The 17,129-nt window shown below is 53.0% G+C and overlaps 2 protein-coding genes across 2 annotated transcripts; one reads left to right on the forward strand and one right to left on the reverse strand.

Annotated features, from left to right (window-relative positions):
- The first annotated feature begins 716 nt into the window (after nt 1-716).
- Nucleotides 717-8,579, forward strand: LOC136325064 (solute carrier family 26 member 10-like). Its single transcript, XM_066258836.1, is given in 20 exon segments — nt 717-1,059; nt 1,523-1,628; nt 3,119-3,183; nt 3,186-3,280; nt 3,460-3,624; nt 3,895-4,047; nt 4,774-4,856; nt 4,994-5,141; nt 5,253-5,366; nt 6,402-6,479; nt 6,570-6,666; nt 7,080-7,185; nt 7,296-7,365; nt 7,438-7,487; nt 7,489-7,543; nt 7,678-7,711; nt 7,788-7,870; nt 7,960-8,014; nt 8,130-8,236; nt 8,541-8,579. Coding segments are annotated over 20 exon segments (2,046 nt in total).
- Nucleotides 5,697-15,688, reverse strand: B4GALNT1 (beta-1,4-N-acetyl-galactosaminyltransferase 1). The gene is made up of 11 exons (XM_066258838.1): nt 15,208-15,688; nt 14,375-14,593; nt 13,698-13,862; nt 13,463-13,569; nt 12,965-13,005; nt 12,639-12,819; nt 11,329-11,427; nt 10,998-11,188; nt 10,413-10,553; nt 9,911-10,151; nt 5,697-9,482 (listed from the first exon to the last, which is right to left on the reverse strand). The coding sequence occupies exons 2-11, from the start codon at nt 14,590-14,592 to the stop codon at nt 9,265-9,267; spliced, it is 1,602 nt and encodes a 533-aa protein (XP_066114935.1). The 5' UTR covers nt 14,593; nt 15,208-15,688; the 3' UTR covers nt 5,697-9,264.
- Between the last annotated feature and the right edge of the window lie 1,441 nt (nt 15,689-17,129).

The following is a 17,129-nucleotide window of genomic DNA, read 5'->3' on the forward strand; positions in this document are numbered from 1 at the left end:
TCATCTCTCTCCCTTCCTGTCTGTCTCCTTCTCTCTGACTCTCTCCGTCTCTGTCACAAAAAGAAAATAAATAAATAATAAATGTCCTATAAGTTCACTATTTTCTCTGAGACCCTAAACTAGTTATTTAGGCCCAGGCTCTCCTTTCAGAGATGGGTGGTGGTTCTTTGTCATCTTAATACATGTAGGTGCTTCCCATCTCAGTTGCTTGTGAAACAAGAGGCCAGCAAACCTCGAACTTTTTTGGGAGCAACCTGTGCCCCAAGAGGATTTGGGTCTTGGAGGAAGGAGGAACTTGGGTCAAAACCGCTGAACTTTCCTCCTCAGGCTGGGAATGCAGCAGCTCTAGGAATGACTGGTAACTCTAGAGGAGACACCTTCTGTCTTGTCCCAAAATGTAGATTCACAGGAAATTCAGAGTGAAGAAGCAAAGAGAAAAAAGACTTAGGATTGGTAAATACTGGGGTTTGGATGTTGAGGGTGTGTTTGCCATTTGCCTTATCTCTCTGGTTCCTAAATCTTTTCACAGCCACCCACCATAACAGGCTCCAGAGTGTGGGATCTGGCCAAACGCCCCAAGCAGCAACTCTCTTTTGCTTGTTGAAAGTTCCCACGAGAGGGTGCCCTCAGGGCGGTATTGGACCCTCTTTCATGGAGGCGGGACTCAAGGTGGAGTGGTATTTAAGACCACAGAGTTGGAGGTGACCAAAGGCAAAATGAGTGGGGTACCAGACGCTAGGACCTGCTCAAGCTAAAGCGAGGCCTCCGACCTTAAGTTCCCCCTGGGCGCCAAGCTCAGGGAACCTCTCACCGAGGTACGGTTCCAGCAGCTCTTCGGGGGTGCAGAGCAGGAGCCAGAGCTACTCGCGGAGCCCCGCTGGCCCCGACTGTGCAGACTGTGGAAGCAGCGGACCTGCGCCTGTTCCGGACGCGGGGCATGGAGCCTGTTGATGGTGCGGCTGCCCCCGCTGCGCTGGCTGTCCAGCTACCACTGGCGGGCCTGGCTACTTGGGGATGCGGTGGCTGGAGTGACCGTGGGTATCGTGCACGTGCCCCAGGGTAAGCAGCCCCAGTACCAGCCTTTCACGGCCCAGGCTCTTCAGGGAGGCTCTGGCAGCTGTGAACCTGAGAGGGAGATGGTGAGTTAGCCAGTTGAGGGTACAGAGACAGGGACCTGAGCTGGAGTTCTGGACCAGGGCTATGAAGCTCCATCAGGTCCCCACCTCCCAGCTCCCCTCATCTGTACAATCCTGCCAGAAGTCTTGGATACGTTCTGGCTCAGGGAACTGGAGAGAGGCACAAATGCCTACCCCCCAGGAGTCAGCCTACACGGTTCTGTGACCTTGTTCACCCAGCGACCTCCTACCAGGCCTGTTAACCCCTCAGTTCCTTCATGTAACAAGGTTTAGCGTCCCCTTGTCAGACTTGAAGAGTGCTGGAAGGAGATGTTATCCTGAAGGTTGGCACCCTCAGTCCCTCCACCCCAATGGAAGATCTTTCCTTCTACTTCCCCCCCCCCCAGGCATGGCTTTTGCCCTTTTGACCTCTGTGCCCCCAGTGTTTGGCCTCTACACATCTTTCTTTCCCATCCTCATCTACACCTTGTTGGGTACTGGAAGACACTTGTCCATTGTCCATAGGTGAGTGACTCATTGACTTCCCTCCTTTGCTGTGTTGTGAAAACGGAGAGGGATTTGAAGCTCCATTCTTTTTTTTTTTTTTTTTGTATTTTTCTGAAGCTGGAAACGGGGAGAGACAGTCAGACAGACTCCCGCATGCGCCCGAAGACCGGGATCCACCCGGCACGCCCACCAGGGGCGATGCTCTGCCCACCAGGGGGTGTCGCTCTGCCGACCAGAGCCACTCTAACGCCTGGGGCAGAGGCCAAGGAGCCATCCCCAGCGCCCGGGCCATCTTTGCTCCAATGGAGCCTTGGCTGCGGGAGGGGAAGAGAGAGACAGAGAGGAAGGAGGGGGATGGGGGGGTGGAGAAGCAAATGGGCGCTTCTCCTATGTGCCCTGGCCGGGAATCGAACCCCGGTCCCCCGCACGCCAGGCCGACGCTCTACCGCTGAGCCAACCGGCCAGGGCCTGAAGCTCCATTCTTGTAAGCTCCCCAACTCTTATTCCACCACTCACCACCATGACTCTCTGACCTAGGCAATGCTTGTTGGGGATGCAAAGAGGTGGAAATTTACTGGGATGTTTTCTCGCCATGAACTTTGGTTAAAATTTCGGGGACCTGTAAGAGAGAAGAGATATGCAGTCACCCAAAGGAGCATGCAGTCCTCCAGGCTTCCTCAGCAGCTTGGGGATGGTGTTTGCTGTCCGGCACCCCCTCTAAACCTCCCTCACCACGGGTTCCCGTTCCTGTTCCTGGCTTCTGCACCGGCTTATCCCCATGGTCACCTGAGCAGCTAGCTGCCTTTTAGGGGAGCGAGGTATAACAGCCGCAGTCCAGACCGAAAGCGCAGAGCCTGGCCCTGGCCGGTTGGCTCAGTGGTAGAGCGTTGGCCTGGTGTGCGGAAGTCCCGGGTTCGATTCCCGGCCAGGGCACACAGGAGAGGCGCCCATCTGCTTCTCCACCCCTCCCCCTCTCCTTCCTCTCTGTCTCTTCCCCTCCCGCAGCCGAGGCTCCGTTGGAGCAAAAGATGGCCCGGGCGCTGAGAATGGCTCCATGGCCTCTGCCCCAGGCACTAGAGTGGCTCTGGTCGCGGCAGAGCGATGTCCCGGATGGGCAGAGCATCGTCCCCTGGTGGGCGTGCCGGGTGGATCCCGGTTGGGCGCATGCGGGAGTCTGTCTGACTGCCTCCCGGTTTCCAGCTTCAGAAAAATACAGTGTGACCTGTGGTGGCGCAGTGGATAAAGCGTCGATCTGGAAATGCTGAGGTCGCCGGTTCAAAACCCTGGGCTTGCCTGGTCAAGGCACATATGGGAGTTGATGCTTCCAGCTCCTCCCCCCTTCTCTCTCTCTCTGTCTCTCCTCTCTCTCTCTCTCTCTCTCCCTGTCCTCTCTAAAATGAATAAATAAATAAAAAAGAAAAAAAAGAAAGCGCAGAGCCTAGGCCGTTGCCGCACCCCAGGAGGCACAACTGGTAATTTCTGCGTTCGTCCTCGGGCCTAGGTACGTTCGCAGTCCTCAGCCTTATGACAGGCTCGGCGGTGGAGCGGTTAGTGCCTGAACCCCCGGGGGGAACCTGAGCGGAATCGAGAGGGAACAGTTGGACAATCAGCGGGTTGGGGCAGCTGCGGCCTTGGCTTTCGGTAGCGGGACGTTGATGGTGAGGGAGGCCCCTGGGTGATCCATGCTGAGGGTCCGGGGGTAATTGGGTCAGGGGAAAGGGTTGAACATGTCTCCCGCGCCAGACTCGGCGGAGAGGTGCTCGGAGAAGCCGGCGCACTGCGCTCTGGCTGGTCTGCTCCTCTTCCTGTGGTGACTGCGCACCTTCTTCCCCCGCAGCTGGGGATGTTCTCGCTGCAGCTCGGCGTCCTGTCCACTTTTTTGTCGGAGCCAGTGGTTAAAGCGCTGACCAGCGGGGCCGCGCTGCACGTGCTCGTGTCCCAACTTCCAAGCCTTTTGGGGTTGCCCCTTCCACGCCAGATCGGCTGCTTCGCTCTCTTCAAGGTGGGGGTGGGAGAACAGAGGAAAAGAGGCTTCTAGCGGTCCCGGAAGAGGACAACCCGAAAAGGAAGGAAAGGACGCATGGAGGGATAGTGTGTAATGGGGGCCGGGAGTGAAGGAAAGGAGGTTAGAACCAAGAGGCTGAATGAGGGTCACCGTGGAAGTGGAAGCCCTGATGGGAGTCGGGAGAGAGGGCCGTGCCTGGGTCTGGTGGGTTCGCGCTGGGTCAGTCGCCCCAGCCCTGGGCCCTCTGCTCACTGGCCCTGCCCGCAGACGCTGGCCTCTGTGCTCGCCGCACTGCCCCGGAGCAGTCCGGCCGAACTGACCATCTCCGCACTCAGCTTGGCGCTGCTCGTGCGGGTCAAGGAACTGAATGTGAGATTCCGAGACAGGCTACCCACCCCGATCCCAGGGGAAATCGTCATGGTGAGGATGCTTTTGGGTACCTGCCCTCTTCACCTCACAGACCCTGTCCACCCTGTAGGAACTGGCCGCTGCCGCCCCCTAGTGGAATGCAGAGAGCTCACAGCCGAGAGGTCCTGCTTAAACAAGTACTTTTCAAGAACTCTTCACAGAACACTTCGACCCTCCAGAATCCCCCAAGGGCACACTTCCACTTCTCTCACGGAGTCCCTCTACACCTTTTAGAACGCTTTCTCCTTACAGCGCTCCCGTGCGGTGTCGCTCTCCACAGCACCTCCACTGAGTCTCTCTCCTTGCCCCATCCTTCACTGTCATTTAGTTTCTCTTCCCACACCCACCTACATTTCTCTCCGCCCCCCAAGTAAAGAAATGTTCCACGTCTCCACAGATAATCTATATATCCACAGACACAGCCAAGCTTCTCTACTTAGAATAGGTCAGTTTTGCCTCCTGATACCCACATCCCTCCCTCATAGGATCCCCCCTTTCCCCTCCCATTCATCTCTCTCCATAGCCCCAGATAGGTATCATTTCTCTTTTCATCCCCACTCTTCTTCACTCTAAAGTAGTCATCAGGCACCCATCCCAAACGCATCTCAGCTCCCCCAGTTGCTAGGCTCTTGCAACCACCTAATCCTGCGTTTTGATTTTCTCTCATATTGAGCCCTTCTAGCTAGCCTCTGTCAGGGACCTACTTCCTCCTGTGCCCTAATATGCTCTCTTTCCCAGGTGCTTCTGGCCTCTGTGCTCTGCTTCACTGCTTCCCTGGACATGAGATATAATGTCCAGATAGTGGGGCTGCTGCCTGGAGGGTAAGAGAGAATGAAAGGACACCATCTTTCTCTTCTCACACCCAACATTTCCTTTTGTCCTGCTCCACCCTTTTTCTCCATCTTCCCTGTAATCCTTGTTATACCCAACCCATCCTTACCAATCCCTCTCTCTCCAGATTTCCCCAGCCTCTCCTCCCTGACCTGGCTGAATCACTCAGGATTCTGGACGATTCACTGCCCATTGCACTGGTTACTTTTGCTGTATCTGCTTCTCTGGCCTCCATCTATGCAGACAAGTATAGCTACACTATTGATTCCAATCAGGTGTGACTCTGACTGAGGACTCCAACCTCATTCAGGAGACAACCCCCTAATGTCACCCCCCCACACACACACCATTGTCTTGCTCTTCATCTCACTGTACCCTCCCTCCAGGAGCTCTTGGCGCATGGTGCCTCCAACCTCATCTCCTCCCTCTTTTTTTGTTTTCCCACATCAGCCACATTGGCCACCACCAGCTTACTAGTGGATGCTGGTGGGAACACACAGGTAAGAGTGCATCCTTGGGTGAGGAGAAAGGGGGGGACATCCGGGTCTGGGTGGTGGTAGTAGTGAAGAAATGAGTGGCAGCTATATAGCAGAGGCTGGGATTCTAGGAGGGGGGTGAGTGGGATATGGGATTGTCTAGGTAGGAGAGAAAGAAGAGAACTAAGTTCCATTAAGACCTTTGTAGACTGTAAACACTGACAAAGTTTATGGTGCCCCATATATAGTTCAAAGTAAAAATAATACTAAACTGTAAAATAAATTTGAGACAAAATTCTGATTTCATAAGAACATTTTCTTTTAAAAAGAAATATCACATATCAAAGTCTTCTCTACTATTTTTATATTTTTGGCTTTTGTTATTTTATTGGTGCCCTAAGCATGTGGTTAGCCTGCTTTTAGGGTAATCCCATAGTGGCTTTTAGATGAAGGTGGGTCAGCCCTGACAGGTTAGCTCAGTTGGGTAGAGCATCATCCAGAAACAACAAGGTTGTGAGTTCAATCCCCAGTTAGGGCACAAGTGGGAAGCAACCAATGAATGCAAGACTGAGTAGAACAACAAATGAATGCTTCCCTTCCTCCTCCCCTCTCTCTTCCTTCCTCTCTCAGTCTCTCTAAAAATAAATCAATAAGTAAAAAGTCAAGCCCTGGCCGGATAGCTTGGTTGGTTGGAACATCATCCAGAAGCTCAGAGTTGCCAGTTCGATCCCCAGTCAGGGCACATACAGGAACAGCTTGATGTTCCTGTCTCTCTCTCCCTGCCTCTCGCTTAAAAAAATGCAGAGGGTTTACAAAAATAGAGAAGTACATCTAGGGAGACTGGTGAATGAAGCATTTAATGGGGGAAATGGAAGGGTAGGTGTGAATGGCAAAATATCAAGAAGTTCACTGAGCAGTGAGGAATAGCTGTGTGGTAGGAGATTTGGGAGGAAAGAGACTTTCAAGGAAGATAAAGCCAAGTGGGTAAGAAGACCACCTCTCACAAGAGGGTGGGTGAGGTTCCCTTCCTTTTTTGCTCACATGGATCCTTCCCTCTAGCTGGCAGGCCGCTTCTCCTGCATAGTTGTCTTGTCAGTGCTGCTGTGGCTTAGACCCTTCTTCTACTATCTGCCCAAGGTAAGGAGCAGAGGAATTATGGAAGTGGCCAGGAGGGGTGGCTATATTCCAAGATATTGGGGTGGTCAGTTTCATCTCCTCTGCCTCAAGGCTGTCCTGGCCTGTATCAACATCTCCAGCAAGCGCCAGATGTTCTTCCAGATGCAAGAACTTCCACAATTATGGAGAGTCAGCCGCATGGACTTTGTGAGAAATGGCTTTACTCCCAGATTGCTCCCTCCCATTTCCCCAGCATCCCCAGTCTCTGCCCTGGATGAAAGCTAATTGTCCTGGTCTTAAATTCTGCAATTTACCCACCCTCAACATGCAGGCCTCTTAATCCCTTTCCTCCAAGACAAAGTGAATGGTGGGGTTTGAACCCTTTCAGACCTGAATATTTGCAACTCCTTAGGTGGTACCAGGTCTGGGGTCATTACATTTGGTGTGTATCTGCTGTTGAGTCAATTCTGTCCCTTCTGTCTTTCTTTCTTTCTCCTAGGCCATCCCTCCCCATCACTTGTCCTGGCAGTCACTGCCCCTGGACCCTTTTTCTTAGCAATGATGGCCTGGTATTTCTTCTGGGCATTTTACTCCCATCTATGTCCCACAGGCTGTGTGGATGGTTGTGGATGGTTACATGGGTGGCTGTAGTGACTCTGAGTGTGGACCTGGGCCTGGCCATAGGTGTGGTCTTCTCTATGATGACTGTGGTCTGCTGAACCCAGAGGTGGGAGTAGAGATGGGGAAGTCAAGATAAGGGGAGGGGAGGGAATAGAGTGCTTGGAGTGACTTTGTAGCCAGGCCAGGCTGGGAATCTGCATACTGGCTTCTGCCTAGGATGCAGTGTGTGGCACTTGGGCTGGCTGAGGGGACAGAGCTCTACAGGCCACTCAAAGAGAGCAACAAGGTGAGTGGGCTACAGCCACAGAAGGAAGGGAAGATTAGACCCAGATGTTTCTCTGACTCTCTGACCCCTCAGCTCCTCCAGATCCCGGGGCTCTGCATCCTGAGGTATCCAACACCCCTCTACCCGTGGGCAGTTTTGTCGCATCCTAGAGTGGCATCTGGGGCTTGGAAGAGGCGAAGTGAGGGTCTTGGTCAAAGGAGAGTGTCTTTGGGAGTGGGAGGCAGGTGGGTTTCTGAGGGGGATCATTGTGCTCAAGGTGTGCATGCTCATGCCTGTGCCTCGCCAGTGGTGACTGCCCTTGTCTACTCACAGGGGACTCCAAAGGCAGATGGCCCACCTGATGCAGGTGAGATGGGATGATGAGGGAAATTGGGGCATGGCCCATGGAAGCATCTGGGTACTCTTGCCTTCTCTCATCCTAGTTGCTGAGCCCGTCAGAGTGGTGGTCCTAGACTGCAGTGGTATCACCTTTGCAGATGCTGCTGGAGCCAGAGAAGTGGTACAGGTGAGGGAAAGGGTAGGTGAGGAGAAAGTTCTTATCATCTCATGCATACTGTCTGATGTAGGGTTTAACACACTGCCCCACCTCCACAGCTAGCCAGCAGATGCCAAGATGTGGGGATCTACGTTCTCCTGGCTCAGTGCAATGGTGAGAGGTGTGGAGTATGGAGGGACCTGGAGGATGGGGAATGACTGGACACTTGGGGGGAGGAAAGAGGACACAGTGTGGAATTAGAACCTGAGAGCTTGACCTCTTCTCACAGCCTCAGTACTGGGGACACTGACCCAGGCAGGACTCCTGGACAGAGTGACCCCAGAGCAGCTGTTTGTGAGCGTCCAGGATACAGCTGCTCATGCCCTGGAGAGACTGGTGAGGTGGCAGTAGCAACAGGATAGAAGCCAGAAGGTGCTGGGCTGTAGCAAGTGAGGTGTGAGTCAGTGGCTAAAGATCCAGGCAAAGGGATCTGGGAAGAGAGCTGAGGAGGAAGACAGAAGAAGGGGTGGGGATGAAATGATTAATTAATCTATCAAGACCGAGCCAGGGAGAATGGGCCCAGACATGGGTGAAGAACTGAGGAACTAAAGGTCCCAAAGGACTCTGAGGACTGCCAAATGCTGGATGAGGGAGGGAGGGGTATTTAATCTATTCCTGACATGTTTCCTCCCTTTTTCAGGAGCTTGCTGGCCCAAAAAATTGCACACTATGGGTTTGACCTGGTCACTTGGAGTATGGAAGTCCCAACAATATGAGTCTGAGGAGGGCCTTAGCTCCTGAGCCCCCTTACTTAATATAACTAATAAAATGAAGCTGAGAGCCTCTGGGATTCATGAAGTGAGTCCAGGTGTCTGCACACAGGCCCCTGGTGCCCCTTCCTCCATGTCCACAGCATTGCAGAGACACAACTAAAAATGGCTTTCACTTGTGTGTTCACTAGCCCTCACCCCAGCTCCAGTCACCAGTTGTCTCCATGGGTTGGGGCTGCAACCTGTGCACAGTCCTGGATCCAGAGATGGGGTAGGGGAGCACAGCCCTGGAGTACATGTTGCGGGCTTCCCCACCCACCCACTCAGTCCTCAGGAGATGAGTGTTTCTACTTTAGGTTTTCAGAGTCCTTTGGGCTCTTTGGCACTTGGAAAGTGACTCCCCACCTCCATGAGAAGGGGTGTGGAGAGGACTTGGCACTGGCTGTGGGACAAATTATGGCTCCATCATGCCCCTGGGCACTCACAGAAAGGAGGAGTGTCACCAGGACAAGCCCCTATTTGGGTTCAGGTTCTGAAGGGGATTGGGGACAGTCAGAGGAGTGGTGACTAGGTGATGGTGTTTGTTAGAAATTCCTGGCAGGGACAAGGAAGGAGGCAGGCCCAGCCTGACAGTTGGAAGGCCTGGAGCGGCCATCACTCCGTTGTCATGCATTGTAGCCGGTGTTTGAAGAAGAGCAGGCGGTGTTTGGCCACCTGACTTTCATCCAGTGATCCTGGGTACCGGTATCGGGCATAAATCTCTGTCCCAGCGTCCTTTGATGTCCAAGGCAGCTTGAACTTGGACGCATGATCCACAATGACGTCTGAGCAGGAACCCACCCGAAGGGAACCAAGTCCATCCAGGAAGAATTCTGGGCATAGAGAGAAGGGGAGTAAACAATGAAGGGTCTTGAGGATGCAGAAGGCCAAGCCTTAGGGAGAACAGATTTGGGGTATGGAGGGTGGGCATGAAAAGACTCCATTTCTAAGGACCAGGAGAAGTGGCTGGGAGTGGGATAGAAGTGGTGATGACAGTGGTAGAGAAGTTGAAGGTGGACACAGCAGCTGTGCTGCGTGTGGAGGTTTTACATGGTGTGCAGGTGGGGAGGTGGGAGCTCTCTCTTGCCCCAGCGCAGGTCTTGGTAAATCTTCACAGAACTGCTCTAGAGGGTCGGGCGGCAGCTGTGAGCTCCGAGGATGGGCCGGGAGGAGTACCCGGTGCCCTTGGCGCCTTGCTGCTGGAGCCTCACGTAGTGCCCGCCAGGGACCCAGCCTGAAAGCCGGGGATGGGGGAACTCACCCAGGTGTGCCACGCGGCTGAGCCGCGGGTCGAAGCCGACCTCGCGCACTTTGTCTGTGCGCGCCAAGAAGAAGTTGACCACACCATCGGTGACCACGCAGTCTGGGAAGCCGGCGAGCTTGTGGTGGAAACCGTGCCTTTGCCGGAGGCAATTCCCGCGGCCTGGCGCGCCGGACTCCACGCTCAGCAGCTGTCGGTAGGTGGTGGCGAAGCCCGAGATCTCGCGCACCGCGCCCCCTACCTGCCGGGAATGAGAGGATGGGTCCAGGAGGGGCCGCAGCGACTGGAAGCGGGTAGGTCTGGGCTCCCTCTGTCCCCGAGCGGTTCCCCTGTCTCGTCCTTTTCGGCTCTACCCCTTCAAGACCCAGATAGTCCCTCAGACTCCGCTTCTTCGTCCTCTCTTGTCCCAGGGCTGGCTGCTCTCGGCTCGTCTCTTCAGCGGTGGTCTTAACTTCTTGGAGGCCCTCTTCTCCCACCCCACATCCTGCGCCTCCTCCCCTACCAGATCCAGCGGCGACCGCTCCAGGACGTCCACAAGCCTCTCTAGCCGCGTCCGTGCGGTGAAGATGAAGTCGTCGTCCACCCACAGCACGTACTTGGTGGTTACTTGGGACACGGCCAGGTTCCGGCCTGCGAACCAGCCCTGGGGAAGGGTATGTAAGGTTGATGGAGCGGTAGAGGTAGAGCATAACGCCCTTGCTACCTTTCTTTTTCGTTCATCACCCCTCTCAACAGCCTGTACCCCTCTCCAAACCTCAAGTTCCTATGAATGGCGGGGAGCTAGGTAAAAAAAAAAATGCAGTTTCCCACTTTCAGAGGTTCTGAGTCAGTGTTCTGGGGGAGAGCCCAGGATGCATTTAATTCCTGTGTGCATTTATTCAACTACTAAACACACACCCACTAGGTACTGAGCACCATTCTAAGAGTGCAGCTCGAATAAGATAGACATGATTCCTGCTTTCACAGAGTTTACAAGTCATTTTGATGTAGATAATCCCGGAATCGCTAATCTGGAGACAGCAGACTGAGCGCGCGCGCCCCCTCCCGGTGCCCTCAGGAGCGTAGTTCAGCCACACTAGCTGCGCACCTTGCCAAAAGGCATGAGATAGTGCTCAATGTGGGGACCGCTAATGATCTCTGGCTTGTCGCTGTCGTCCGCGATGACCACAGTGACCGTCGGGTAGAAGCGGCGGATGCTGGCGATGAGTGCCCGCAGTCGATTGTAACGAAGGAATGTCTTAGTGGCAATGGTGACCAGAGCGCTAATGTTGTACTGGGCTGGGAGTGAGGGGCAACGTTAGATGCAGACAGGGAGAGTGGATCGTAAGGAGCCAAAGAGGCATCTTCTCCCAGGCAGCCCTCGCCCAACTTGCTCCCCACCGGGGCTGCATCCATGTGCTTGTGTGCACCAGTCTTACCTCCCTGAGGTAGGGACCCAGGTGGGTACAGTCGAGGGTTGGGGGGATGTCTTATAAGAATGGTGAAGGCAGCTTCATGTCCCTCCGTGGAGAACCGGACTAGGAAGAAAGGATATGAGATGTGGATGTTAAGACTGGAACAACATTCGCTTTTCAGTAAATAAATATTTAAGTGCTTATTCTGTGTATCACTTTTCTAGGCCCTAGTGGACACGAGCATAATGTTCTTACCCCCATGGAACTTACATTTTAATAGATGGGAGAGAAACAAGAAAACATTTAATTAAAAGCTAACTTTTATTGAGTATTTACTATGGGCTAGGCACTTTTAAAATGACCTTAAATATATGAACTCATTTACCCCTCACAATAGCCTTATTAAGTAGATTCCTACTACAGAGAAATTAAGAAATTTGCCACATTTAGAAAACTATTAAGCAATAAACCTAGGATAGGAACCTAGTCAGTCTGGTTCCAGGTTAAGTAAGAAAAGTTTAGATACTGGTAAATATTGAATAAAAAATAAGACAAGTAATGTGATAGTAAAAAGGAGACATTTGAGCTGAGATCTAAATGACAAGAAGGAGCCAGCCATGCAAAAATCTGGGGGAAGAGGCACTCTCCCTCTTGGGAGCGAGCCCACACCTTTCCCTTCCCCTATTATTCCCCCCAGGTGTGTTACACTGTTGCCTTTCTCTCCTCTAAGCTCCAAGGGTCCTTCCTCTGTCTCTGTAACTTGTTTCCCAAGTCTATGCAGCCCAGCTGGCTTACTTCTACTACCTCTGTAACTTTCTAAATCCACTTTCTCTTATAATTTGAAAAAAAAAAAATCTAGGGGAAGAGCATTCTACGCAGAGGGAACAGCAAATGCAAAGCTCAGAGTGGGAGCAGGTTTGGTGTAGCAAGCCTTGGAGAGAAGCAAAAGGGCTGTGTTAGGTCCCTTTTGCTAAAAGTGGGAGCTTTGGGAGATAAAACTCTCCTGCCTTATAGTAAGCAGTGGGCTCAGAATAGAGCTTGAGTCTTCTGGCTCCTGGGACAGGTTACTTCCTGGGGCCCCCAAAGTTGTCTTGAAGAGGGGACACACCCAAAGCTCGGGTTTCTCTCTGGCCTACTCTGGCCCCAGATAAACAAAGGCTTCTTCTCTCTCTCTCTCTGGCCCTGCTGGCCTAGCTGAAATGCCCATTGTGTGGCTGGGCAGCTCTGGCCATTACCCGAGTGTCTCCCACACCCTCTGCCATGTGCCTGCTCCAGACTTTCTGGGTTCTCTCTCTTCACCCAGCCTGCCCCTACCTCCACTCAGAGCCACGTACCTGTGTCTGCTGTGTTTGCGCGGTAGCTTCGGCTGCTATAAGTAACCAGTTGCAGCTGCCGATTGAGTTGGTCCAGCCCTGGGCTGGTGAGGATGAGATTTGGCTGCCCCTCTCCCAGGAGAGTGACTCCAGCCACTTCCCCCACCACATCCCATGTGCCCAAGGAGGCAGTCAGGTTCACCTGGGAGAGGGTATTGAACAGTGCAGCATTAGCCCCCAGATCTACCTCTTGCCTCCCTGATTCCTCCATCCCTCTTTTGGCAGCCTGTTTCCATTCCAGCATCCTGATGCCCACTTGGCATCCCTCTCCTCCTGTTTCTTCTCACCTGGTATACCTCCTGACCAGAAGCAGCCTTCAGGCTCAGCCCTGGGAATAAGGATGGGGATGAGAATCATAGACAGTTTTGATCACTTTCTTTTCCCTCTTTCACCACACACACACACACAGAACTTCTCACCCATTCCTCTTGTTGAGGCAGCTGGGCACAATGTGGGAAGTAGCCCAGAGTAACTGATTTTTAACTCTTTCTCATCAAAGCAGTAGCTCTTCAATGGCTTGCCCTACCTAATCCACCTTTGGACAATTTTCAGATAATAGATTTCTTCCAAACCTCTCCAGTTACAGTCTTCTGCAATTCCTGACAACCCAAGAGTCCCTCTGTTCCCATCTCCCACCTCAAGAGTCCCCTTCTGACCTCAAGTCCCCCTATTCACCAGAAGTCCCCCAGTTCCCACTCCAATCTTCTCTCATTCTTCCCCACCAAACCTAAGGCTCTGCCACTCCCACAGTGGCTTAGGTCATCCTCTAGGACCTTTATCCCCACCTGGCACCAAGATGCTCCTGAAGGGCTGTACCTCCACACCCTGCACAGGGTATTGTAGGGGGCAGTTGGCAGGGGCAATGAGCAGCTGGTCAGTAGCAGACTGGCTCCTGGCAGTGGAGGAGGGGGAGAACAAAGGAAGATTCAGGAGGAGAGGGGTCCTCCCCCCAGCCACCCACACAGCAGGACTCACACTGCTCTCCACCTGCAAAGCCATGCTCTTCTTTTATTCTGGTACCTTGAAAGGAAGGCCTGGAACTCCTGCTCCCTCAAAGCAGAAGCAGCCTTCAGCTCCTCAGGCTCAAAGGCCTTGGTGAAGTCAATGGCTTGGACCTGCCTCTGGAAGGGGAGGTGAAGCCTCCCTGCATTGGACTCACAACTGCAGTTGTTTCCAGACAGCAGCCTGGAGCAGAAAGAAAGGGTCATCAGAGCCCAGCCATAAATCTCCATTTATCCCACAAAACAGTTACACAGAGCCCCACGCCTTGGCCCCCTTCAACCATGCCCATTCAATATCTGTCCCCTTAAATATTGCTCTTCAAATAGTCCCCAAGAGGAGGAACCACAAATAAAATGACCTATTCCTTAAATTTGGATTTCACAGAGGTGCACAACAGGGCCAGTTGTTAGGATTTCAGGGTGGTTCACTCACCATTCAGGACCTTGCCTGGACTGTCCTTTCACGTGCACATCCTCAGGACATCAAAATGTGTTTCAGAGCCCCCCAACACCATGACAAAGTTCAGGGAAGGAAGACTCCCCCCAGCCCAAGACTCAGTAGCCCCCTGCACCTCCCACTTCCCCTTCATAACCAATCCGGGAAAACCCAGACTTCAGAGCTCAGCAGTGGAGAAAACAAAAGCTCCTCCCTCCCCTAGTGAGTGAAGCACTGCCGCCACCATTCCTGGCACTCACCCCACCACTTGCTCCTTGATCCTTACTGGGATGTGGGCATAACGGGGCTCGGGGGCAAGGTCTGCAAGCTCTAGCCTGGGGGGACCCTGCAGGGGCGCCCACAGCGCGAGAGGTACCCGGAGGTCCGGTGCGTCCCGGGTCCTGGCGTATAGGAGCCCCAGCGAGGCGCAGGCTAGCAGCAGAATCAGCACATAGAGGGCCCTGCGGCCCACCCGCATCCTGGGGGGGGGGGAGGGGTTGAGGGTGGGAGGGTGAGAAAGGTGGGGAGGAAATGAGTGGGCAGACCCTTGATACTCCCACCCCCGTTTCCCATGGGCGCTCTCCATATTTTGTGAGCTAAGATTTGCCCAGCGAATCACCCCTGGCCCCCACCCAGTCCACTCCCCTCACTCCCCGGGCCTTGTATCTCCCAGCCTCCTTTCTTCTCTCTCTCCCACAGCATCTCCGTTTCCTCTTACAAGCAAGGCCCAGCATCTTGATGGGACCTTTGGATGAGGTGGTTTCCACGAAGACCCACATATGTCGAAGGCCCTGCTTTTATTAGGGCAGCAGAAGCCCTCAAGCCCATTGCCCCTCCCCTGGCCCGAGCCGCACGCTACCCCCCCCCCCCCCACTTCTCGGTTCGAGCATCACCTGGCCCCGGGTATGCTACAAAGAGCTGTCCCGCACTTGGCCTGTCACGAAAAATGCAGAATCACGTTTGCGCTATTGGGTGCCCCCGGTGGAGGTGACCTGGTGAGTGGCCTTGGGCAGCTGTGCAGGGGGACAGAATGGACCAGCAAGCGTGCCTCCTCCCATATCCAGCTCGATCCTCACCCGGCCTGGGCACTGACCTGTCTAAGGCTCTAAGTCCGCTGCACGATTTCGATCCGGGCTGTGCCAGGCTCTCAGCTCCGGCCTCGGGGTCCTCATGGGGCTGGAGGCGGCCTGATGGGGAAGCCAGGCGTGAGCCTGAGGTCGTGGGGGATCCTCTTGCTTTCCGAGGGCTCCTGACCCCTCCCGCCTTCGGACTCTCTGGGCTTTGTAGATTACCGCGCTGGGGTGGTTCTGGGCGTTTTCTGATAGAGTGGAGTACAGAGCTGAGAAACCGCCGGAAGAAGTTGAGACACCAGCCGCTAGAACAAAGCCAAGGCTCCCCTGTACCCTGTCTCACTTGCCCAAGAGGGCTCAGGCCGCCGCCCGGCTTTCCACATCACGGCGCCGCCTGGCTCGGCTTCCAGGCTCGTTGCGGTGAAGGCTTCCGCTGTGCGCGGGGAATGCGGGCGCCTTCTGGTGGGAATCTAGGACATTGCCGGGGCACGAAGCGGGCGCCAGGAGGCCCTCTCTCTTCTCCCCCCACCTCCCCAAGCCCTTCCCCTCTGAACCTAGGCATCTCAACTGTCTGTCCCCAACCGCATTCTAGGCCCTATTCGTTGGCTTCCCTCTCATCGAGATTATAATCTTTGATTGGTGTCATTATAAGCTTTGACATTTTAGTTTGCTAATGTGTCTTTTGTGGGAGTTTCGTGTGTGTGTGTGTGTGTGTGTGTGTGTGTGTGTGTGTGTGTGTTGGTTAGGATTCATTGTAAATGACAGAAATATATGTGACTTGCAGTGTGGTTAGAGGGGTTGGTTTTTGCATGAGTGATAGTGCCTTCCATAGGCTTTTGGAAGTACTTGAGGACATTTATGGAGGTCACAATGACTGGCAAAGCAACTAGCAATTGTTGGGCAGGTGTTAGCTAAGCTTCCTACAATGAACAGAACAGGCCTATATAAGAAAGACTTTAACTTTTTTTTTAATTGATTGATTTTAGAGAGAGAGAGAAAGGAAGGGAGAGAGAGAGAGGGAAGGTGGGGGGGGGGGGAAGAGGGAAGGAGGGAGAGAGAAGCATTAATTTGTTGTTCCAATGGGCATTCATTGCCTGCAACCTTTGTGTTTCCAGACAACACTCTAACCCACTGAGCTATCAGGTCAGGGCAAGGCTTGCCCTTCTGTTAGATAGGACAAGGGTTTCAAGAGTCTGGGCTCTGGGCCATTTTATTAATATTTTTTATTTATTGACTTCTGTGAGAGAAGAGGAGAGAGAAACAGATAGAAATATTGATCTGTTCCTGTATGTGCCCTGACCAGGGATCGAACCGGCAACCTCTGTGCTTCAGGAGGATGCTCTAACCAACAAAGCTATCCAGCCAGGCCATGGACCATTTTTACTAAGTGCTGTTCTTGCTAAATGTTAAAAATGTAGCACAGTATTTTTCAGACTAGCTATAAACAAGAACCCACCCTGATAAGTGTAGCCAACTAAAAATAATAAATAAACACATAATTGACCAAATAGTATATATAAGCAATGGCTAAGCCTCCCTTCTCAGGCAGACCTTTGGATATGGATCTCATGTTTCCTTTACTTGCTGTAAATAAAACTATCTTGGAACAACCAAGTCTTGTTTTTGTTTGTTTGTTTGTTTATTTGTTTGAATTGATTGCTTTTAGACAGAGAAGAAGCGAGGGAGAGAAGAATTCATCTTTTGTTCCACTTAGTTCTACTTTCATTGGTCACTTCCCATAGGTGCCTTGATCAAGGATTGAACCCACAACCTTGTTGTTTCCTGACAACACTAACTGACTAAGCTAACCGGCCAGGGCCCAGGTCTTATTTTTTTAGTAGAACACTTTAAGCAACAAACCTCTTGAGTTCAGTTACAAATTTGATAACTTAAATAGGACTTGCACTCTCTCTCTCTCTTTTTCTAGACGAGACTCTCTTAAAAG

The sequence above is a fragment of the Saccopteryx bilineata genome, chromosome 2 (assembly GCF_036850765.1).
Source record: "Saccopteryx bilineata isolate mSacBil1 chromosome 2, mSacBil1_pri_phased_curated, whole genome shotgun sequence".
NCBI lineage: Eukaryota > Metazoa > Chordata > Mammalia > Chiroptera > Emballonuridae > Saccopteryx > Saccopteryx bilineata.

Bases quoted from the DNA above. Each gene is read 5' to 3' on its own strand.
- B4GALNT1 (XM_066258838.1), bottom strand. From the start codon at position 14,592: ATGCGGGTGGGCCGCAGGGCCCTCTATGTGCTGATTCTGCTGCTAGCC. The intron at 11,428-12,638 runs GTACGTGGCTCT...CTTTCTTCCTAG, and splicing joins CGCAAACACAGCAGACACAG to TCCGGTTCTCCACGGAGGGA. The intron at 10,152-10,412 runs GTAGGGGAGGAG...CATTCCCGGCAG, and splicing joins AGCGGTCGCCGCTGGATCTG to GTAGGGGGCGCGGTGCGCGA.